This window comes from Sminthopsis crassicaudata, chromosome 1 (genome assembly GCF_048593235.1).
Source record: "Sminthopsis crassicaudata isolate SCR6 chromosome 1, ASM4859323v1, whole genome shotgun sequence".
NCBI lineage: Eukaryota > Metazoa > Chordata > Mammalia > Dasyuromorphia > Dasyuridae > Sminthopsis > Sminthopsis crassicaudata.
Window position 1 is genome coordinate 283,587,140 of NC_133617.1, and position 25,769 is coordinate 283,612,908.

The 25,769-nt window shown below is 35.4% G+C and overlaps 1 protein-coding gene across 1 annotated transcript in view; it reads left to right on the forward strand.

Annotated features, from left to right (window-relative positions):
- The window catches only part of PI15 (peptidase inhibitor 15), a 124,684-nt gene extending 99,871 nt beyond the window's left edge, over positions 1–24,813 (forward strand). The window contains exon 6 of the mRNA XM_074278913.1: positions 24,409–24,813. Within this exon, the coding sequence (XP_074135014.1) occupies positions 24,409–24,460 (52 nt within the window). The 3' untranslated portion in view covers positions 24,461–24,813. The remainder of the gene's footprint in view (positions 1–24,408) is intronic.
- The last annotated feature ends 956 nt before the right edge of the window (positions 24,814–25,769 follow it).

Here is a 25,769-nt window from a genome sequence, read left to right on the forward strand (position 1 = left end):
CATAGGGTTTCAGATAGCTTTCTTGGAGGCCTTCTGTAGTCTTGGTTCCGAGAGCTTGAGCTCCTGCCTCCTTCTCTGTCCTCTGAATCTCTCTGAATCCAAAGGTTTATTATGCTTCAGCCTACAGCCACCACAAAGATGGACAATGGAATGAATCTATCACTGCCTCTGAGAGCTTATATGTTATATGCTCCACACTGAGTATACACCAATCATTATATCACTAGGAAACTATTATTTGCTGTAGGATTAAATCTAGATTTAACCATTGGATTAAATCTAGATGTAGGATTAAACTAGATTTAACCATTGTCTCCTCAATTCCACTTAGTACCTTATTTCAAGTTCTGGCCCATAACATCTCCTTGTAGGATTAAATCAATCATACTGAACCATGCTAAATTAGATAACTATTGTCTCTTTCAATTCTACTGACTTAGTACCTTGTAAGAATCTTTCATTTCAAGTTCAGAGTTCTGGCCCATTATATGTGGCTGGTTCCTTTAAACTTTGGAATTCTATCATTTTGATGTCTCAAAGAACATGAAGCCATCTTGATTGTTTATTTATTTAGAGTTTCTCACATTCATTGTTTAATCATTTTTGCTTATGCTACATAACTTAAAAATCACAATCTGATTAATAAAAATATTTAGCTTCTAGACAAAAGTAGCTGCAATGAAGAGCTAGCACAACTGATGACAATGCTAAAAGTTTCAACAATTTAAAACATTAAGCCAGATCTAAAAATATGAAATTTCATAGGTATGATAGTGAAGCTAACAGAATTTCTCCACAGCATTGAATTAGGACAGTCCCCTACAATGTGGTTTAAGCGCATACTACCTGTTTTCCTATTACAACAGGAATATTTTGTTCTAAAAAGGGATAAAGTAGTCACTCTTACTGGATTGGTTCCTATTTCCCTGATGTCTAGACATCTATGAGCAAAAAAAAAAACAGATTAAATTGGTGCCTTTTGGATCTGATAGATGCTGGGACCATGAGGGTTGCCATACTCTGTCCTGATGATTTCCTGACAAATTACTATCAGGAGGAAAGAAAAGCCACATCTACCAAATCTTAAGATGTGCCAATACATCTATGAGCTTAGCATTGTTGCATATTTTTGCTATGTTAGGGCAAAATGAATCTATTTCTATTAACTATTCAAAAATTATAACTAATTGTCTTATTTTGTTCCAAAAATCAAACCTGAGCTAGAATTAGACTTACGTCTTGTGATAGAGATATGTGATTAGTATCCCCTTTGGTTAAAAATAATTCCTTGCAGGAACAGTAGCTAAGATTGTAGAGTAACTGAAAGCAAAGACAAATTCCCCCCTCACCCTTCATAAAATGCATCAGATCCTATCATGATCAGGAATTCCAAGAAAAAAAAAATCACAGCAACTTATTTTTCCAGGCAACATTTACATAGGGAGAAAGACAGAGAAGTCTAAGATTCTAGGAAAGGTGTTCAGATGGGAATTGCCATATGTAGTCGCATGTAGCAACATTTCAATTTAGGGTGAGCTATGAGCAAGGCAAAACAAGGCAAAACTCCAGGAAAAAAAGAGTTCAGAAATATTTAGGATGCAGGGATAGATAAAAGCATGTAGCTCTATGGTTTATTATCCATTTCTAGGTTCCAGGGATGATTTAAGAGGAAACCTGGAATTCTGTCTCAGCATAAATATTGTGTCAGAGACTATATATTAACAAAAAGCAAATTCAGAAATCAATAGCAGCTGTGCTGTTCTGATCTGAGGAGTGGAGTAGGGTCTTGGTTATAGCCTCTAATCTAGTCTGAAGCCACAAGTAGAATAACCATTCCAGAAAAAGGAGAGTCTGTCTTCCTCGAACTCTGAACTTTCAAGGTTTTCTAGTTGACTGATATTGGCCGAAATTAACAGTGGCCCACTGGAATTCCAAATGAACAAACTCATAGATGTATTGTTCAGATCCAAAACCCAGGTCATAAACTTGCAGAGCTTAGATTATAAAGGCAGAACTACATTTTGCCCTGTATTAGACCATGGTGAGCAATAAAAGTTTGCAAGCCTTTTCTTTGAGCTGTCATTTTGATTTTGAAATAATGCAATATTTAATAGTCCAGGCAAGCAGAAGCAGAAACAGCACAGGTATTTCCTCCAGAAATGCACATTTTCTATTCCTATCATAAAATCTGAAGTCAGAAAGTAGGGTGGAAGGAGTTAACATAACAACAAGAAGAATTCTACAATAAAAGGACATTATGATGATGGGGATACAACTCAGAAGGAAAGAATAATTCCAAAACATCTACAATAGAGCCTCAGGGGCAAACATAGCTTTATCATAAATTCAACTATAATGCCTATAAGAGATGAAGCTGAAGTTATGAAATAGCTACATATATATTTAACATGCTATTTCATGCAGAGTTTTTCAGGTTCATTCTATCTTCCTGCATTAAGTTGTAACTTGTCCTTGACTTTCTTTGATGACACTTTGCTATGTATGTAGACAAGCATGACCATAGTTATTTTAGACAAACATTAACTCAAGCCAGGACAGTGATTCAGAATTGGAATTAAAAAAAATGAGGCACCCAGAACCTAAATATATACTTAAAAGATGATTTTAAAAGGATATTATTTTAAACTAAATTAAAATAAAACACAGCTCCCTTCTTCTTCCTAGTTCGTCATAGCAGTCATGAACACTCATACTTAAAAAAAAAAAAAAAAAAAAAAGTTTTTCCAGGATTATGGGAACTCTACTAAAACCTCCAGAGCACCAATGTTCTTTAAATTACACATTTTATACCTTAGGGATCAAGGAAGTTAAATAGGGGAGTCAAACCCTAATCCTTCAAACAATAAATTCCAAGAAAAGCCTTCCTGCCCCTGAAAAAATCTGGAAACCCAGCCAACTCTATATAGAATAAATTACAATCCTATCAAAATGACCTGGCATGATGGATCAAAAATTTCAAAATCCAAGATAGGAAGCAATACAAAAACAACAACAACAACAACAACAACAACAACAACAACAACAACAACAAGGATACTGGGGACCTATGTGTGAGAAGCACAATCTTCAGAGCAAAATCTTTTCTTGACAATCTGTCACTGAAATCTTGATTGCCACACTTAACTCCTGCTCTGTATTGAAATTTCACAATGAGAATAGAAGCCTGAGACTGAAAGTACTTTTTCAAGTATGTTAAATTTCAGCTTAAGCATCTTATTTCCAAAATAATATTACCTTTCAGCTTAATCTTATGAAAACTTCTGAGCTACTATAAAGTAATTTACTTATTCTTACACACAACATGACTATTTTATATTTGTGAAGAAGAAAAATAATTTAAGAATAGCATATGGTAATAGCAATGATGGATTGCAGAGGGTAAGAAAGTTATATGAAATAAAATTAAGATTTTGGCCTTAGATACCCTGTTCTCTTTGGGGTGCCTCATAGTAAAATTGTGCATCCAGAAAGAACTGACAAATGTATCATAATTCTCAGCACGAATAATTATGAAATGTGTATAATCAACAACTCTAGAAGAAAATAACACTTAATAGGTGGAGAAAATCAGCAGGGAAACAAAGGGAAAAGGAGGAATTTTAAATATATCAAATGATTTTAAAAATACTGCACAGCAAGAATCCTTTATAGTATCAGAGAGGTAGCTCCAAAGTAATTTTTTTTTCCTTAGGGGGCATATGAATTTGTCTTTTTCCACAGTTCATCCTCCTTTAAGAGTTATTGGTGTGTTTTTTTTTCCTTCTCAAATTATTCTTCCTTTGGAAGATTTTCTTTCCAACATGATAATATCCTATTCCAGGCCTAAGCAAATATAATACAGTTTTTTAATGCCCCAATAGTGGCAATTCTTCCTTTTATTCAATTTATAAATTTAGTATCTATAAATGTTAATTTTTTTCTTGTTAATTCTTTTTTTTTTTAGTTATAGTTTTTATTTACCAGATATATGTATGGGTAATTTTACAACATTGACAATTGCCAAACCTTTTTTTCTAATTTTTCCCCTCCTCCCCTCCCCCCAGATGGCAGGTTGACCAATCCATGTTAAATATGTTAGAGTATAAATGAAATAAAATATATGTATACATGACCAAACTTTTTTGCTGTACAAAAAGAATAAGACTTTGAAATAGTATACAATTAGCTTGTGAAGGAAATCCAAAATGCAGGTGGACAAAATTAGAGGGATTGGAAATTCTATGTAGTCGTTCATAATCATAATCATCCTAGAGTTCTTTCGCTGGGTGTAGCTGGTTCATTTTATTACTGCTCTATTGGAACTGATTTGGTTCATCTCATTGTTGAAAATGGCCACATCCATCAGAATTGATCATCATATAGTATTGTTGTTGAAGTATACAACAATCTCCTGGTCCTGCTCATTTCACTCAGCATCAGTTCCTGCAAGTCTCTCGAGGCCTTTCTGAAATTATCCTGTTGGTCTCTTGTTAATTCTTTTTCACATTCCATATAGTAGCTTATTCCAAAATTTCTGTTCTACATAGCTTCCCAATTTTTTTTCTCCCTATGAATGACCTTATCCTTATCTTCCAAGGGTCATATTCTCCACATTTCAAATATACATGTTCTATCATGTTCTCCCCTTCCTAGTGCTCTTAGCTGTAGAGAGCCACAGACAGTAGGGGAACTCTTAGTGAGGTATAAGACCTGTCAGCTCAGAGGGAACCTGCTGACAATGTCTAGTTTGGCTTTCATCTCCCTTTCGGGAATCTCAGTCTTCCTGAGATGTTAGGAGAAGAGGGGGCACATGACAACCTGTTTTCTACAGAGATACTTGCAGTAAAAGAGGCATTTATATATTAATATCCTGGTACTTATAGTTAGCACATATCCAGTGGATTGTGAGGATGTAATTTTACTAAGGCATTTAGGACTGAGAGAACTTGAAATAAATGGACTCCATGTTTGACCATCCACATGGGTCCCTGCCTAATCACTCCTCCATGAAGACCAAGGACTCAGACCAGTCCAGAGATCCTCCAGAAAGCTAGTTTGGACACTACATTTTGGCACCACAGTGTGGGGGTTCTAGAAAGCACAGTACATTCTGGCACCCTATCTTGAGGACTCTAGAAAGCACACTACACTTAGCCCCAAATGATAGGGCATCCTAGTGCTTTATCAAAACTCATTCTTCCTTTCATGCCATGAATTCCATCACCATGATATCTTCTAGAACCTTTCTTCATTGACTCACTACTTTGGAAATTGAGTACATTGTGGGGTGCATAAACTTTATCAGGTCTGTATTACATTACTTATATATCTCCAGCAATAATATTTTGAAGCAACTGCATTAATAAGGACTATCTTGAGCCAAGATGGCGGAGAAGATACACATTACTCTGTGAACGTGCTTACTCCCTCACAACCAATTAGATAAATCAGCCTCAGAAATAGCGCTGGACTGATAGATACCACAAGGACTGGAAGCACGACTTACCAGCTGAAGAGAATCTGGAGTTTCAACAGAAAAGGTCAGTTCCCAGGGGAGGAAGAAGAGAGGCCAGCACAGACGACTGGGTGCTAGCACACTGCACTGATCGCGCTGGGAAGGGCTCTGGGATCAGAGAAGCCACTGAGATAAAGAAATCTGGCACAGGCTGTTAGCTTTTCTCTGCTTATAATACAGCAGTTCAGAAGAGAAATCTAAACCACTTTAAAAATTCAAAGATAGATTAGATCTTCCCGGATCCTGGGGGTGACTCAGCAGATCTTGGCACTGGGGGTGTGGCCCCTAGCTCTCACCTGTGACTAGTTAAGAGATTGAGAAGTGGGCTGATATGGCCCAAGTCAACACACACTGCCTAGATCAGCTGAAGGCTGTGGAATTCAGCCCCGGAAGCCCCAGAGAAGCGGAACCTTTGAACTAGGGACTGCGGTTTCTGGCAGACACTTCCAGTTTGAGTGCAGGGGCTTTTCACATCACCTGCTGCAGACATCCACACCCCACCAGGAAGCATAGGCTGGGCTTTGTGTTGCCTTTACTGTTCAGTCTCAAACCTCAGGGAAGCCCCTAGAACACAGTGCCCTCAAAGTACAGCAGTGCTGATCACCTCTGAGGCACTTCCAGGGAGGGGGTGGGGAACTCTCTCTCAGAGCTCTCTCTTAACTCAGGCACAGGAGCTGCTGCATCCATCCAGTCTGGGAGGAAGCTGGTAAAGAAATAAATAAATAATTTCCTACCCCAGGGACAGACCCCAAAAGATTTTTTAAGTATGAGCAAAAAAGCAAGAAAAACTATAGATTCCTTCTACACAGAGAAAGAGCGGGTATCCAACCCCGAGGAAGTTAATAGCAGAGAGTCAGCAGATAACAACCTAAAGGGGAATGATTCCTTCCCCCCCCCCATCACATAACTCTCTTCTCGAAGAGACTATTAAAAAGCTAAGAGAGTTTGAAGAAAATTGGGAAAGGAAAGGGAAGCTATGATAGAGAATAACAACGTCCTGAAATTGGAGTTGGAAAAAATAAAGAATTAACAGGAGATGCAGGGAAACAAAATTTGTGAATTAGAAAAGGTTAAAAAATCACAGGAAAGTAGGATTTCTGAATTGGAAAAGATAAAAAAGTCTCAAGAAAATAGAATTTCTGAATTGGAAAAAAGAAAATAATTCTCAAAAAAATTAGGGAAATGGAAAAAAATTCAATAGAGCAAAATAATTCATTTAAAAATGAAATTAGGCATTTACAAAAAGAACTAAAAACTGTGAATGAAGAAAATAACTCCTTAAAAGTCAGGATGGAACAAATAGACATGAATGATTCACAGAGAACCCAAGAATCAGTCAAACAAAACAAAAAAAATGAGAAGCTGGAGAATAACGTCAAATACTTACTGGGAAAATCTATAGACCTGGAAAATAGATCTAGGAGAGATAATCTGCGGATCATTGGACTTCCCGAAAACTATGACCAAAAAAAAGAGCCTAGATTCTATTTTACAGGAAATTATCAAAGAGAACTGTCCAGAGATAATAGAAACAGAAGGAAAGTAGATGTGGAAAGAATTCATCGAACTCCTTCTGAAATAGACCCTAAAAAAAGAACACCACGGAATATTGTGGCTAAGCTGCATAATTACCACACAAAGGAGAAAATCTTGCAAGCAGCTAGAAAAAAACAATTTAAATACCAAGGTGCCACAATAAGGGTCACTCAAGATCTGGCTGCCTCCACATTAAAAGATAGAAGGGCCTGGAACCTGATATTCTGAAAGGCAAAAGATCAAGAACTGCAACCAAGAATGAACTACCCAGCTAAGTTTAGCATCTTTTTCCATGGAAGAAGATGGTCATTCAATGAAATAGAGGAATTCTATATGTTTCTAAGAAAAAAACCAGACTTAAACAAAAAAATGGATCTACATCCACAAGACTGAAGAGAAACAGAAAAAGGTACACAGAACTCTTGAGAACTGTAACTCTGTTGTGGGTATATAAAAAGTACTCATGGATAATTTGATTTTACTGATATAAAAGAAAAAAAGGGGGGTGTAGTAAAGGGAAGGAGGTCGTTTCAGAAAAAGGGGAAGGAATGATAAAAAGAGGGAAACTACATCCCAGGAAGAGGCATAGAAAATACACCATATCTGAGGGGATTTAGTGAGGGGGAGAATCATTGTGTGAATCTTACTCTCATCAGAAGAGGCTCAAAGAGTAAATAATTGACATATTTGTTTTTCAGAGAATTTTCTCTCACCTCATTAAAAGGGGGGAGAGGAAAAGGGAAAAGGAAAAGGAGAATAAGTGAAGGGACTTGGAGGGAGGGGGGAGGGATACTAAAAAAAGAGAGGGCTGCGCGGCACAAGGGGGGGTCTATAAATTAAATATCAGGGAAGGAGATAAGGGGGGTCAAGGGAAAAAGCATAATCTGGGGATAATATGATGGCAGGAAATACAGAATTAGTAATTTTAACTGTAAATGTGAATGGGATGAACACTCCCATCAAACGGAGACGGATAGCAGATTGGATCAAAAATCAGAACCCTACAATATGTTGTCTGCAGGAAACACACTTAAAGCAGGGAGATACATACAGACTAAAGGTAAAAGGTTGGAACAGAGCCTATTATGCTTCAGGCAAAGCCAAAAAAGCAGGAGTAGCTATCCTTATCTCAGATCAAGCAAAAGCAGAAGTTGATCTAGTTAAAAAAGATAAGGAAGGAAACTATATCCTGCTGAAAGGTAGCATAAATAATGAAGCCATATCAATACTAAACATATATGCACCAAGTGGTATAGCATCTAACTTTCTAAAGGAAAAGTTAAGAGAACTGCAAGAAGAAATAGACAGTAAAACTATAATAGTGGGAGATCTCAACCTTGCATTCTCAGAATTAGACAAATCAAACCACAAAACAAATAAGAAAGAAATTTAAAAAGTAAATAGAACATTAGAAAAACTAGGTATGATAGACCTTTGGAGAAAAGTGTAAGGCAATAGAAAGGAATATACTTTCTTCTCAGCAGTTCATGGATCCTATACAAAAATTGACCATATATTAGTACATAAAGATCTCAAAATTAAATGTAGGAAGGCAGAAATAATAAATGCCTTCTTCTCAGATCACAATGCAATAAAAGCTATATTCAGTAAAAAGTTAGGGGTAAATAGACCAAAAAGTAATTGGAAAATGAACAATCTCATCTTAAAGAATGACTGGGTGAAACAGCAAATTATAGAAACAATTAATAATTTTACCCAAGATAATGACAATTATGAGACATCATACCAAAATCTGTGGGATGTAGCTAAAGCAGTAATAAGGGGAAATTTTATATCTTTAGAGGCTTATTTGAAGAAAATAGAGAAAGAGAAAATTAACGAATTGGGCCTGCAACTTAAAAAGCTAGAAAAAGACCAAATTAAAAAATCCCAACCAAAAATTAAACTTGAAATACAAAAATTAAAAGGAGAAATCAATAATATTGAAAGTAAAAAAACTATTGAATTAATAAATAAAACCAAGAGTTGGTTTTGTGAAAAAGCCAATAAAATAGATAAACCTTTGGTAAATTTGATCAGAAAAAAGAAAGAGGAAAATCAAATTGTTAGTCTTACATTTGAAAAGGGGCATCTTTCCACCAATGAAGAGGAAATTAGAGAAATAATGAGTTACTTTGCCCAACTTTATGCCAATAAATTTGATAACTTAAGTGAAATGGATGACTTCCTCCAAAAATATAGGCTTCCTAGATTAACAGAGGAGGAGATAAATTGCTTAAATAGTCCCATTTCAGAAAAAGAAATAGAACAAGCTATTTATCAACTCCCCAGGAAAAAATCCCCAGGACCAGATGGATTCACATGTGAATTCTACCAAACATTTAAAGAACAATTAGCCCCAATGTTATATAAATTATTTGAAAAAATAGGGGATGAAGGAGTCCTACCAAACTCCTTTTATGACACAGACATGGTACTGATACCTAAACCAGGTTGATCAAAAACTGAGAAAGAAAATTATAGACCAATTTCCTTAATGAATATTGATGCTAAAATCTTAAATAAGATATTAGCAAAAAGACTTCAGAAAATCATCTCCAGGATAATACACTATGATCAATTAGGATTTATTCTGGGAATGCAGGGCTGGTTTAATATTAGGAAAATGATTAATACAATTGACCATATTAATAATCAAATTAATAAGAACCATATGATCATCTCAATAGATGCAGAAAAAGCATTTGACAAAATCCAACATCCATTCCTACTAAAAACTCTTGAGAGTATAGGAATAAATGGACTATTCCTTAGAATAATCAGGAGCATATATTTAAGACCGTCAGTAAGCATAATATGCAATAGAAATAAACTGCAACCTTTCCCAGTAAGATCAGGAGTGAAACAAGGTTGCCCACTATCACCATTACTATTCAATATAGTACTAGAAACGCTAGCCTCGGCAATAAGAGCCGAGAAAGAGATTCAAGGAATTAGAGTAGGAAATGAGGAAATCAAACTATTACTCTTTGCAGATGACATGATGGTATACTTAGAGAACCCCAAAGACTCTGCTAAAAAGCTATTAGAAATAATTCAAAATTTCAGCAAAGTGGCAGGATACAAAATAAATCCACATAAATCCTCAGCATTTTTATATATCACTAACAAAATGCAACAGCAAGAGATATAAAGAGAAATTCCATTCCAAACAAATGTTGAGAGTATAAAGTATTTGGGAATCCATCTACCAAAGAAAAGTCAGGAATTATATGAGAAAAATTTCAAAACACTTGCCACAAAAATAAAGTCAGATTTAAATAATTGGAAAGACATTCAGTGCTCTTGAATAGGCCAAGCGAATATAATAAAGATGACAATACTCCCCAAACTAATCTATTTATTTAGTGCTATACCAATCAGACTCCCAAGAAACTATTTCAATGACCTAGAAAAAATAACAACAAAATTCATATGGAAGAATAAAAGGTCGAGAATTGCAAGGGAACTAATGAAAAAAAACTCAAAGGAAGATTGTGTAAGTGTACCTGATCTAAAGCTATATTATATAGCAGCAGTCACCAAAACCATTTGGTATTGGCTAAAAAATAGACCGGTAGATCAGTGGAACAGATTAGATACAAAGGACAAAAAAGGGTACATCTATAGCAATCTAATCTTTGACGAACCCAAAGATACCAACATTAGGGATAAAAATTCATTATTTGGAAAAAACTGTTGGGAAAACTGGAAATTAGTATGGCAGAAATTAGATATGGATCCACACTTAACACCAATACCAAGATAAGATCAAAATGGGTCCATGATTTAGGCATAAAGAATGACATCATAAATAGATTAGAGGAACAGAGAATAGTCTACCTCTCAGACCTGTGGAGGAGGAAAGAATTTATGACCAGAGGAGAACTAGAGATCATTATTGATCACAAAATAGAAGATTTTGATTACATCAAACTAAAAAGTTTCTGTATAAACAATACTAATGCAAACAAGATTAGAAGGGAAGTAACAAATTGGGAAAATATTTTTAAAAGCAAAGGTTCTGACAAAGGTCTCATTTCCAAAATATATAGAGAACTGACCCTAATTTATAAGAAACTGAACCATTCTCCAATTGATAAATGGTCAAAGGATATGAACAGATAATTCTCAGATGAAGAAATTGAAACTATATCCACTCATATGAAAGAGTGTTCCAAATCACTACTGATTAGAGAAATGCAAATTAAGACAACTCTGAGATACCACTACACACCTGTCAGATTGGCTAAGATGACAGGAACAAATAATGATGAATGTTGGCGGGGATGTGGGTAAACTGGGACACTAATACATTGTTGGTGGAGTTGTGAAAGAATCCAGCCATTCTGGAGAGCAATTTGGAACTATGCCCAAAAAGTTATCAAACTGTGCATACCCTTTGACCCAGCAGTACTACTACTGGGCTTATATCCCAAAGAAATACTAAAGAGCGGAAAGAGACCTGTATGTGCCAAAATGTTTGTGGCAGCTCTTTTTTGTTGTAGCTAGAAACTGGAAGATGAATGGATGTCCATCAGTTGGAGAATGGTTGGGTAAATTATGGTATATGAAGGTTATGGAATATTATTGCTCTGTAAGAAGTGACCAGCAGGAGGAATACAGAGAGGCTTGGAGAGACTTTCATCAACTGATGCTGAGTGAAATGAGCAGAACCAGAAGATCACTGTACACTTCAACAACAACACTGTATGAGGATGTATTCTGATGGAAGTGGAAATCTTCAACATAAAGAAGAGCCAACTAACTTCCAGTTGATCAATGATGGACAGAAATAACTATACCCAGAGAAGAAACAATGGGAAGTGAATGTAAATTGTTAGCACTAATATCTGTCTGCCCTGATTACATGTACCTTCGGAATCTAATGCTTATTGTGCAACAAGAAAATGGTATTTACACACATGTATTGTATCTAGGTTATATTGTAACACATGTAAAATGTATGGGACTACCTGTCATCGGGGGGAGGGAGTAGAGGGGGGGATAATTTGGAAAAATGAACACAAGGGATAATATTATAAAAAAAAAAAAAAGAACAGGGAATCTAAAAAAAAATGTAAAACATTATATCTATAAAGCCCTAATATTATCACCAAACCAAATTTATGTAAAATAACAAATTTGTAAATCACAAAATGAAAAAGTAAGAAGGTAAATATTAAGCCAAATGTAGTCTTTATAAGTAAGGATTCTCAGGTAAATCTATAAATTAATGTGTGTGTGGACCTTTAGTCATGCACTTGAGACTGAAAATAAATTATATTGCAATGTCAAAATTTGGTATGTTTTAAAAATATTTAATTGACCTAAGAAAAAACAAATAAAACTGAGGTAAGCCTAAAAAAAAAAAAGTAGACCAATTCAGACAGAATTGTCATTTGTATTATAATAGCTTGGTCCAGCCATGAGCAAATGATATTTTTCCAATTGTTTAGAAAAAAAAATAAGGACTATCTTACAGTACTTCAATAAAAACATGCTGTTGTGGGTAGATAAGTACTGTTACATCTATTCTTATATCATTTATTCCCCTCACAGAGTCCTTAAATAAATAAAAATCCTGACTATACAATTTTTATATTTGACTCTATATTTTATTGAGGTTGTTTCTTTTGCCTTTTTTTGTTAACATAAAAATATAAATCTATTCATTCTCCCCATTATAATCTTTATACTGATTTTTCTGAACACTTCTCCAAATTATACAGATGATGCCAAAGAAATTGCCAAAAATACATCACTAACTATACTATCCCCAAACTGTAGCTCACTATGGAAGGAACAATGTAGATAGTGGTAGGAACTTTCCAATCTCAATTTTGATTTTGGTCATATGCTTACTTATATTAAAATTATATTGAGTGGCAAATATTTACAAGGGCTACTTCCATTTTCTATATTATCATTTCCCCTTACTCCTTCCCTTACATATTTCCCCCTTATATACTTTCCACATATCTGTGCTTGTCTCTCTAACTTTGCTCCTGGGACTCTCTTTTCAACTTTTATTTTTCCATTCTGAATAAGACCAGTAGTTTGAAAGAAATTTGATTGTTTTCATGAAGAAACATTTTTCCACAGGCACTGATTTTACAGAGATCAATAAGGACTGCATATTCTGAATCAACTTTCTTCTGTAGTAAATCTCACCAAGTAGTTTAAGGTTCTAGTTGTGGGAGAACATCAAGCATCAATCATCTTAGAGTTTATGCATCCCACAAAGTACTCAATTTCTGAAGTAGTGAATCAATGAAGAAAGATGCTTGGTGTTCTCCCACAACTATGGCCTGAGAATTATATAATTCATTGTGGCAATAACTGGGTTCATACCATTTGTGTAGGGAACATGAAATTTATTTTATTGTTAATACAATAGAAACAGGAAGCTATATTTTTACCCTTGGGGAAATTGGTGAAGGAAGATAGAATGGACAGGAAGATCACACACACACACATACATACACACAGAGCAATTTTTGCGAGGCAAAATTTTAACAACTATAAATTAATACAGCACAGAGGGGCAGCTAGGTGGATAGAGCATCAGCCCTGAAGTCAAAAGGACCTGAGTTCAAATCTGACTTCAGACACTTAATACTCCTTAGTTGTGTGACCCTGGGCAAATCACATACAATTGCCTCAGCAAAAATCATCATCATCATCATCATCATCATCCAGCAGAGGCTATGAAGTGAAGGTATTGGTACTAGTGTTGGTAATTCCAGGAAGTCCCATGGTCATAAAAAGGGAAAAAAAAAAGACATCTGCTTTTAGAGATGTTGTCCTGTCTTGTACCAACATGTGCAAGTCCGTTGGCCCAAACCACTAATTGTGATTTTTGAAGCAATTTAGTGTATGAATAGAGTGCTGGATTATGGGACCATGGAGGAAATTGTTAAAATTTCTCTGCTCATCTACATATGAATGATGGTAATATTTGTACTATCTACTTTATTATGTTGTCAATAGTCTCAAATAAGGTAATATGTGTTAAGTTCTTTATAAAATTTAAACCTCTATGTAATTTATATAAATATTATTATAGGGGTAGCTTTGGCATAATTGTGAAAGAACTGGCCTTAGAGTCACGGCTATCAGAGTTGAAACATAATGGCTGGTTGTCACTAGCTAAGTAACTAAGACTATATTACAGGGAATGCATCAGTTGGAATTGTTAGAGGATGCTTCCTTACCAGAAAGTTCTCTATACTTGAGAAATCAAAAGTCAAGTCCCGACCCCAGTTATTATTGGTATAACCACAATTTCTCCTAAGTTTCTGATGTTCCAACCCTTCTGATTTCTGCAGAAGACCAGAGTATGACTTTCTGCAGTCATATGCATCTATATGCCTTTCTACCTATAATGTCACACTAACTTCTTGAACATTTGAAAAGGAATTTTTTGTGAAGCACTTTAAGAGAACATAAAATAGAGGATTAGAAGATTACAGTAACAGATAAAAGAGTAACAATGCCACAAAATAGCCAGTCTAATTTCTTCTTGTTGCATTTTGGCCTTGAAATTAATTTAGCTTCCTTAACATTATTAGGCTATTCAGAATTGCTGCGTCTTATCCCTTTGAATTCTGTTTCTCTATCTATCACTTAAGGGATATGAGCAATTGTGTTTTGAAAAAGTGTTTTTTCCATGTGATCCAGTTTAATTATTGTCAAGGAGCTAGCCATGTTGTTGGAAGGTGTCCTTTTTCTTTCAAAACTATCAATAACAGTCTGTCCCTTAAATTTATCTTTGTTCCCTCTCTGACCTCCCTCAACTATTCATTCAAGAGATTTCACAATCTGACTTCCATTAAAACTACTATATATATATTTCTCCATCTCTTTCTCTTCTCCGGCTAGTCCTTTGAAACTGCTTCCCCAAACTGAATCTTTCTGATCAGTTCATTCTTCAGAGTTCAAATAGGCATTTCTACTATTCCAAACAGATTTTGAGTCACTAAACTAACCAACTCTCTGAGATTCAGCCCACTTGCTCCTTATACTATGCTTTTCTATCCAAAATCAACTTAAACCTAAAACTCTAGGTCTAAACTTACTCTCTCAATTGGTATCAGGCCTAATTCTCCAATATTGACTAAGATAAACTTGACAGAAAAATTCAAAACAAATAGGAATTGGGTCCAAATCACTTTTCCACCTCAAATTGATGAATGCCAATTATATTGTGAAAAGAACTCTTAAAATGAAGTCGCAAACCCCTGATACTAGTCCTTGCTCTCCTGTTCATTTAATGTTGGATAAATCACTTCCATAACCTGGTCCTTGATTTATTAATTCATAAGGTGAAGAATAAGACTAGTATATCTCTAAGGTCCATTCTAGCTCCTGAATCTATGATAATTGACATTCATATCTCATTTTAGAATACATATTTATTTCATTGTGCAAATGTTCACCATATATACATGTATATATGTGCATATTACTTTCAAAAAATGTCTTAGAAATACTCCATTTATGAGTGATCCAGTAAGTACCTTCTATTCCGTATTTTCTTTACTCAAGTGGTGGTAGATTAATTGGACTGAGAGTGTCACTTTAATTATGTTTCCTAAAAGAAGATCTTGTTGGCATGGAATGGAAGAAAGAATAAATGGGACAATCCACAGAAATCTTTATGATTAAAATTAGGAATTTATATTTTGATGCTTTAAAGGAAAGATTTCAATTAAGGAAACCTCATCAAGCTGCTTGTAGTCTCTCAAAATAGTATTTAATGTACATTTAGAATTAGATAAATAAATATTTGTAAAATATATTTAGAAAACAGCAGTGCAAATAGATGATTAATAGAAATTTAAAACTACATGCATTTTGAATTTGAGGTCAACCATTACTCTAATTGATTGTAATATTTTGTGTAAGGAAATAAAGGGAGATTTTTCTAGAATCTCCATGTTAAGTCAATCAATCAGAGAACATTTATTAAGAGCCTACTATGTGCCATGAACTGTACTAAGTATTAGGGATGCAAAACAAGGCAAAAAGCAGTCCCTCAAGGAGCTCAGAATCTAATATTAGGTCATTTGAAGTGGTTGGAAATAAATTATGAAGTAGCTTTAGAAACAATCTAGGGATAAAGTGAGGGAAAGAGCAAAAGAGATATTTGCATAATTTGAAGGGATATTGTGGAAAATAAATCCAATTATAATAGTGTTTGATTTTTCCGTATTTATATGCTTACCACTACTGAAATTACATTTGCAGGCAAACTAACTTTCTACATATGTGAAGACTGAGTTAGCCCCCTAGATACCTAAGAATCAGCTAGAATTAGGATAAGCAAAAGTCCTTGGTCTTTATTATTGGGCTTAGGGGTACAAGTGAAATTGGATGGACACAGGATCTGCATGACCTCTCCTCTCTTTCTCTACCACCAAAGTCCCTCTAGCTTGTCTTACTTCACCCCCTAGTCCCTCCTACAATTCTCTGTATATACCAAATGATTGATCCTGTATAGAATAGTGTGAAGGGCCATTTTCCAAGCATATTCTAATAGAGTATTGTCCAATAAGTAATTAGCATTAAGTCCTCAGTTGTCCAAGTGCACCTACTCAGAGTTCTAGCCCTTTACATCTCCCGCTTTCTTTTGTTTTAGAACACAGGTGTTCACACCATCCCTGACTTCTCAGGAAGGGAGATAAAAACTACCAAAGGGAAGTGGGGAGTCAAGCGAGATATTGCTAATGGGTTTCTAGGTTGAAGATTCTTACTAGGGGTAGGTATGCACAAATCCATCAGCATGGGAAGTATTACACAAGCACATAGCAATAACACACAGGCTATTAGTGATGACTCTCCCCACAGCAGATGCAGGATCAATGTGGTGTAACAAACATGAACTGTACATACAAGTAGTGATATAACAAACAATATGAATAAACATGGTGTTGTAAAAGATTTCCAGAAGTCCTAGAAGGAGGGTATGTAAACAACAGTCACACATACGCCTCCTTCAGCAGCCAAGAGATAGTACCAAACCAATCTATTGTCCATTGCGTCACATGTCAGGGAATCCAATGATCCCTAGAAGTTTTTGAAGTCCTGCAACAGTCTTTTTATATGTTAGGGAATCCAATGATTCCTGCAGATTTTGAAGTCCTTCAACAATGTTATCACTTCTCAGAAAATCCAATGATTCCTGAGGGTTTTCAAGTCCCACAACAGTCTTATCATGTCTCAGAGAATCCAATGATTTCTGAGGGTTTCCAAGTCCTAAAACAGTCTTATCATGTCTCAGAAAATCCAATGATTCCTGAGGATTTTGAAGTCCTATAACAATCTTTTCATGTCTCAGGGACTCCAGTGATTCCAACAATTTTTGATATCCATGAGTCAAACGCCATAACTGCCATGCTCTTTCAGTGGTGGGCACAATCAGTGACTGAACCACTCAATGTTTCTTGGGTCTACTCCTTCATTTCCAGGGTCTGCTCTATCTTTCTTAGATGGACAAGGTGAATACAGCTCATCGGCACCCATCTGACTCCTTCTTCATCTGTAGAGATACAAGCAAACCCTCTCCTCCAAGTAGTTAACCTATCTGATCCCTTCCATTCACCATTTTTTGGGTCTGTCCACATCACCTGGCAATTGTCTAAAGACATTGGATTTGCTCAGACTGGACACTGTTCTTCCGGTGGGTTATAAAACCTGTCTGCTGGAGCCAGTCTACCTTTGTAAAAAACCAAGAAGTTAATCGTATAAAGAGCTAGATTTAGAAATTCTTTAGGGTTACCTGTGGTTTCCCCTTTCATTTGTTTTTGGAGGAGCATTTTAATGTCTCTGTTTCTCTTCTCTACTATAGCCTGTCCTTGAGGATTGAAAGGTATGCCAGTAGTGTGTAAAATCTTATACTGTGCACAAAAGTGTGCAAAATATTTAGAAGTATATGCAGGTCCATTGTCTGTTGTTAATGCTTGTGATACATCCATAATTGCAAATGCTTTTATAAGAAATTCATTGACCACTCAGGCTGTCTCTTTTGCTGCTGGTATTGCAAAAGTGAATCTTGAAAAAGTCTCTACCACAACATGGATAAAAGGCAGATCACCAAAATATTTATAATGAGTCACATCCATTTGCAAAATTTCATTGGGTCTCACATCACAAGGGTTCTTCCCTGAAGGGAGTGTAGGAGCGTGGAAAGGAATTCAAGCTATACAGGCTTTTACTATGCTCCTAGCTTCCTCTCTTGTTATTCTAAATTGTAAACATAAATGTCAAGCAGCCTGATGATATTTAGAATGATATTCTTGGGCTCCCTGAAATAAAGAAGTATTGGCCAACATGGTTAGAAGGCTATCTGCCTTTGAATTACCATCAAAAATAAGACCTGAAAGTCCACTATGAGAGTGGACATGCAAGATATAAATCTTACCTGGATGCTTTCTCAATTGTTCTTGAAGATCCTTGAAGAGCTGATATATGTTAGAGGCTACAAATTTTATTTGGACTGTGGCAATTCTTTGTACCACATCTACTGAATAGGCTGAATCAGATATTATACTTATATCTCCTGGATAATAAGTAAGAGCTAGAATGATTGTATACAATTATTCTGCTGAGTGGACTGAAAAGGAATTCTGACTACTCTCTTTATAGTTAAGTCACAAGAGTATACAGCACAAATATTATGTTTGGATGTATCTGTAAAGATAGTTGGTCCTTTAAGAGGAACTTTAAAAACCTTTTTTTCAAGAATCCATTGCCAAATATGTAATAGTCTGGTAATTTTTAATGGAAACCCATGTGTAAAATTTGGAGCCATGGCTAATAAAATTTTCCACTTTGGGATGGTTTCACAGCATACATTAATTTGTGCATTAGTATAAAAGGTGTACATCTTGTCAAGTCTTATCCCAGATAAGTGTATTGCTCTCTTAATGGCCTTTAATAAAGTTCTAGCCACAAGCACTGGGTAAGGAGTAAGGCAGCATTCTGGTTGTGCTGGGAGGTTCACCCACTCTATCACATTGTCTCCTTGATGAAGGACTGCTGTGGGTGTCTCTTGTGTAGCAAAAACTGATCTTTCCAAGGTTTCTTGAGTGACTCTTTCAACTACATTAGATAAAGCCAGTTCAACTTGTCTCATAGCCTCTTGAGCTTCTTTTGTAAGCTGGTGTGGTGAGTTTAAAGCACTGTTTCCTCTTAAAATGTCATACAATGGTTGAAACTGATAGGTAGTCAAGCCTAACTCTGGACACATCCACTGCATATCTTCTATCAATTCCTAAAAGTCATTTAAAGTGTTTCTCTATTCTTAAGGAAAGTTTTTGTACTGTAAGTACCTTAGGGTATACTTCATATCCTAAATATTGAACATTTTTAATATTTGAATATTGAAACATTTTTTCTGGAGCTATGTGCAATTTGTGGTTCCTTAGTGTTTCTATGGTCTTTTGTAGATATGCGTCTAACATTTGTTCCTCAGGTACACATCCTAATATATCATCCATGTAATATAATAACATTACTTTTGGAAATGCTTTTCTTACTGGAGTAAGAGCAGTAGCAACGTACATTTGACACATAGTAGGGCTGTTTTAATTCCCTGTGGCAAAACTGTCCATTCATATCTTTTATAAGGCTCAGCTAAGTTAATGCTGGGCACTGAAAAGGCAAATCTTTTCATATCCTCCTTATCTAAGGGATAGAATAGAACAATTCTTAATGTCTATAACCCAAAGAGGCCATTCTCTAGACAATTGAGTAGGATATGGAAGTCCAGGACTTAAAGCAGGTTGTAAGTGTCCTTGGTCAATTTGCTCATGTATTATATCTAATAAGCCCTGATTTTTATCACTCCCACTGTTCTATCCACACTGGTGAATCAGTTTTCCATTGGATAGAACCAAGTAAAAGTGTTGGCAGGCCTTCAATAGCAGCCCTGCCTAAAAAACTGAATTACTCATTTTTAATCCTAATTGTAAAATATCTCTTCTCCATAGATTGATGGGGATTTTTTCAACTATAAAAGGAGTAAAAACTCCTGTTTCACCTTCAAAAGTCCATCTCAAAGGGGTAGCACTAACTTCAGCTGCTATTGATCCTCCTATGCCAGACATGTAGGTATCTGCCTTAATCTTTGGCCAGTGACTGGGCCAGTTGGCACCTCTAATGACTGTACAATCTGCACCAGTGTCTACCAATCCTTCTAATGGTATGCCATTTATATAGATAGTGAGCATATGTCAGTCAGCTGAAACAGCTGATGTCCAGTATATTCCTGGATTTTGTTGCTTGGAGTCAGACTCTAGGTGACTATCACTAGATTGCTTATTAGGGGTATCAATAAACCTGATGCTACTACTTCTCCTGGTTGATAAGTCACACATTGTTTACCTCTATTAGTGACTAGAATATTAGCTACACATTTCCCAATTTCCCACATCAGTGTATGGATGAATACTGTTTTGTAAGTATTCTCAGGAGGTCAGATGGTCAAGCCTACTGTGTCTGGAGGCAAGGGATCCATAGGCTGGAGAGGAACAGATTTCACCTCTTTAGGGGGTATCTCAGTTGTCCCAGCTGCATACAACTCTATCCTCCCCAATTGTAATCCTTTTCTCCCATCAGGTTGCTTCCTGGCTGATTGATTATGTAATCCCTTTCTCGCATTAGATGGCTTCCTGGCTGATTGGTCATGTCTGGGTACTGAACTTCTAGGCACTCTCTGGGTGTAGCATTGGCTGCCATCATGCCCCAAGTATTTTTTGCCTTGGGCCCTGGGGCTGGGCCCCTCATCCCATTTCTCTGAATCAGTCTACATTTTGATGCACAATAGAAGCTTCTGTTGCATTTTGGACATGGGGTATTGGGTCTTGCTCTCCCACTCTGTTTTCTTACTATGTCTCCATGCCAACATTGAGCTTTCAGATGCCCTACTGTACCACATTGAAAGCGTTGATGAGTCTCTCTAGAAGTCCCTTGCCAAAAGGGACCCTATCTTCCCATGTTGAGATCTTGGGAAGTCTGCATCATAGCCTGGCTCTAAAAGGTATTTTGCCCACTGTAGCACAGTGTCTTATGATCTCCTCTAAAGGAGCAACCTTGCATAATCCTAGTATAATCCTTCTACAAACCTCATTAGCATTTTCTTTAGCAAGTTGCCTTATCATAATGTCTGTTACTGCATTTTCACCATTACTTCATATGATAGCTGTCTGCAAACATCCTGCAAAATCAGTTATTTGGCCCTTGTGCTATTTTTCTGAAGGCCTTTCTCTTGTCATTTTTATTGGAGAGAAAAGCCCATTCTTTTATAGCAGCAGCAGCAATTTGCTCATATGCTGCTATGGGGTAATTAATCTGTACTGAAATATCTGCATAAGAACATACACCTGTTAATTGATCATAGGTGATTGGAGGATTAACTCCACTTTGACTATTTTGTTGGGCTTCTATCCTACAGAGCTCATTATATTCAGAAAGCCACAACAAGTTTTGTCCAGGTTCTAAGCATGCCCTTGTTATAAATTTCCAGTCACTAGGAGTTAAGACTTCATAAGCCAAATTCTATAATAACATCTTAATATAAGCTCATGTAGCCCCATAAAGAGTGTCTGAGGATTCCTATATCAAAAGGAGTGTATCTTCTACTTTCTTGACTTGAAGAGTTAAACTGTTGAATCACAGGATACATTACTATTTTCAGAGAGCTTGCCCTTCCTCTGTGGCTTTAAGTACTGCCTTTTGCAATCTAGTCATAGCAGGGGGTGATTGCTGGGAGGGGAGGTTCTAGTGATATCACTGTCCCTCTCACTACTCCTCCTCCCTCCATCCCAGAAGGTGGAGTTGACAGGGTGTGTAGAAGATCTGCTCTGTAGCCTGAGTTGAAGCTGCCTTATGAGAAGGAGAATCACCATGACCTTGAACTTGACTTAATTCCTCATGCCTCCAGGTGATAATGTCATTAATTTGTTCCTTTTCTTCCTCTTTTTCCTCACACTTCCTCATCTGGCTGTTCCTAAAACTTCTTTTTTATAAACTTACAGGATTCTTTAAGGCCAATTGTATTATGTTGTATGTATAGAATGCTTTCTTGGAAATTGAATGAGGACCTTTATCATTGTAGTATTCACATAGTTGATCTCTTACTAGTTTCCAATTATCTGGCCCTATTTCTTCTTCCTCTAAGAACCAAAGGGACTGCGTTCTAATGTCCCAAAAGTCCACTGATCTGCTCCCAGGTTACAATTAAGCCTTTTCCCTTGATCAACTTAAGTATGCTTTCTATAGTGACCCTTCGGGGCAGGGGTGGGGGTGGAGGAGAATCTTTTCCTAATATCTGCCCCATTTCAGCTAGAAAAATTACTAGTTTAGCCCTTAACAAAGTAAGTTCCTTGTTTGTCTATTAAAATACTCACCTAATTTCCTGTTCACTGGGGACTTCAGTGAAAGTAGGGTCTTTGGTCCACACATTGGGCACCAAATATGAAGACCAAGTTAGCACCCTGGATACTTTAGAATCAGCCAGAGTCAGGATAAGCAAAAGTCCTTGGTCTTTATTCTTTGTCTTAGGGATAGATGTAAAATTGGATTAAATTCAGGATCTGCATGACCTTTCCTCTCTCTCTACCACCAAAGTCCCTCTGGCTTGTCTTACTCCACCCCTAGTCCCTCCTACAATTCTAAGAATTCATGTGTTTCATCAGACTGTCAAAGGGGTCCTTGACATAAAACAAAGTTAAGAAATCCTGATCTAAGATATTTTTAAAAAATATCTCAGCACAGTCTCTATTTGTCTCAGATTCAGACCATTCTTCCATATTTAAATAATGAAGACATTTGACTTTTCCATCATTTTATTGTTTATGGGTCATAACAAATTAAAACTAAAGAAACTGTCAAGCACACCTCTGTCATGGAGCATTTCACCCTTAGAATAATTTTAAATGCTTAAAATTTATATATACATATATATATATTTATAGATATATATCTATATATCTATATCTATATCTATATCAATATACATATATATATATATATATATATATATATATAGAGAGAGAGAGAGAGAGAGAGAGAGAGAGAGAGAGAGAGAGAGAAAGAGAGAGAGAGAAATTACAAGGAAAATCAATAGCTTATAAAAGATATATGCATATATTCATACATACAATGTATATTTTGAATTCTAATATTTTAATCTGGAACCCTTAGTTCATAGTGGTATATTTATCACAGATGAAATAATTTCCTGGGCTGAGGGCTAAGTATAGCACCACCTGGTGAACTAAGTATAAATTACATTCTTCTAAAGGCTAATAATAAAACAACATCTTGTTTCTCTACAAGCATAAAGTTAAATACAAAACAAGTGTGAGCTATAATGTTAATACAGAAACTAGAACATTACTGAGGTTGTTTATCTAGTGTGCACCTAATGTCAGATATCCTCAATGAATGCTAATTGAATTGAATGTTGAGACTAATCATGCCATCATAAATTGCTTTAGTGAAGTATTACTCATGTTAATTGAATACTTTTATACAATGGACTATTTCATGCCAAGCAAATATGATAGGAGGTGATTTAACATTGCATGCAATTTTAAAGTAGTTCAAGGCATAATTCATTAATTAATAGCAAAGAAACATACTATAGAAAATATTAAAATAATTATATAGAGGAAAAGCCAATGATGATGATTCAAATATAGTCAGATTTTCAGAGTTTCTGGTATAATTATTTTCAATTAATATTAAAATAAAAAGTTGGGATTTACAGATCCTTATCCCCAATTAAATTCAGATTCAGTCTTTCAAATAGTATCAGGGTGGAAAGAAAGATCTAGAATTCTAACTAAAAGTGTAGAATCAGTCATTCCATTGTAGGGCTTACCACAAATGCTTTGGTAACCTCAAGCAAGTCCTTAACTACCACAAAGCCACAATGACCTCCAAGAAATAGACAGTTTATTTCTACTATACAAACCATCCAAAGACCTCACAGAAATTAGAAAAGTAATATGGTTACAAAATGATTCAGGATTTGAGAAATTTTTGATTGCTTTTTGAAAAGTAATTGGTAATAGATGAACCCATAGTGCAGAGAATACTCAAGTAAAACTATATATATATTTTAGTATTTCACTGCCATCTGTTGGATATCAACTGCATTTAAAATGTTTCAGAATACTCACCATGTAAATAAATCAAGATGAATTAAGTTTAAATGAAACTTAGGCATAAAAGTATTAGACTTTTTTAAAAAGAAAATCAAGCATGTCTTCTCTATTGGCAATTAACTTCTAATGATAACATACTAGGTAAATTTTCCTTTCAAGATTTAAAATTTGCAATTTCAGGTACTCATTCTTTCTGGATACCTCAGGTTCAAATAGGGGAACAAAAGAATGACAAGATGCTGAAAATTTATTTCACTTTAAAAATGACAATGATTTCTAGACAAAGCCTGGGTTGGATTATTAGCTAATAGAATGTTTATGTATTCAAAAAAAGAAAAACTAAAAATCTTGCCAGCATTAGCTCAAAGATGTCTAAGCCAAGTTGACAAAATGGAAGTTGGAAATGGAGAGGAAAACTTAAGTAAATAAAATAAAAGGTGTGAGATTCTTTTATATTTTCAAATTGTGCTCCAGTAAGCATCTTCAAAAATTACCACCAGTGACAATTCAACAAGGATCTCATTCACATTAGTTTATGTGTTATTAATTTATCATGATTACTTAATGATTAACACTAATTATTAGTTTGATTAATATCAATATCATCAGTTTGTCTCAAAGTAGGAATTTAAAACACAAAGAATTAATTAAATTGTGCTTTTCAAAACATCTTTGAAATGTCAATACTGCTTGAAGAAAGTGATGGTATTTAGAAATCTATTTTAGCTAATATTCATAGCTAGCCTAATGAAATAGGTAATGTTTAGCATAAACTGTAAATAAACATAAGTGCTTGGGATGTGTGCTCTGTTCTCTCCTTCATTGAATGAGTTATAATGATTTACTTCTACACAGGAGTGAATTTTCTTTTGCCTTATTTTCCTTTGCCAGGCCAATATATATAGATGAATATTTAGATATAAATATACATATAAATGTAGTATAATTTCAGAGGCACAAGAAAGGACCCTATCCAAGAAAGCTATCTATTACATTCCTTTCTCAAATCTCTGAAATTCCACAACTAAAATTTTATTTCTTTCTATAACATTATTTCCATAGGAATGGAAGATTGGAAATTGAAGGTCTTTTCCTTAAAGCATATACAGATATGTCCTTTTTGGTGTGTGAGCCAGAGGACACATCCTATTCTCTTTTGATTTCAATCCAGCACATGGAAGACTGGTGTCCCATAGTTATTCCATATCTGGTACAATGGATCACTCAAAGCCTGAAGACTCAGATAAATAATTTCTTTAATAAAAACCTATTCAATACCCCCAGGTAAAGCGAATCAGCCAAAAGATAAAAGCAGTCCACAAAACAAAACAAAAAAAACATATAAAAGTACTCAAAAGCCTCTAACAAAGAAATAAAGGTCAGTCATCAAGAAAATTTCCTGGGGTCTTAGAACCCTTATTCTCATCATATTAGACATGTGTAATGACCATATACTTATTTCAAATACATAATATGTTTGCACTGTATGTATGAACAAAAAAATACAAAAGTGCATGCATCATATATGACTCTATATATAG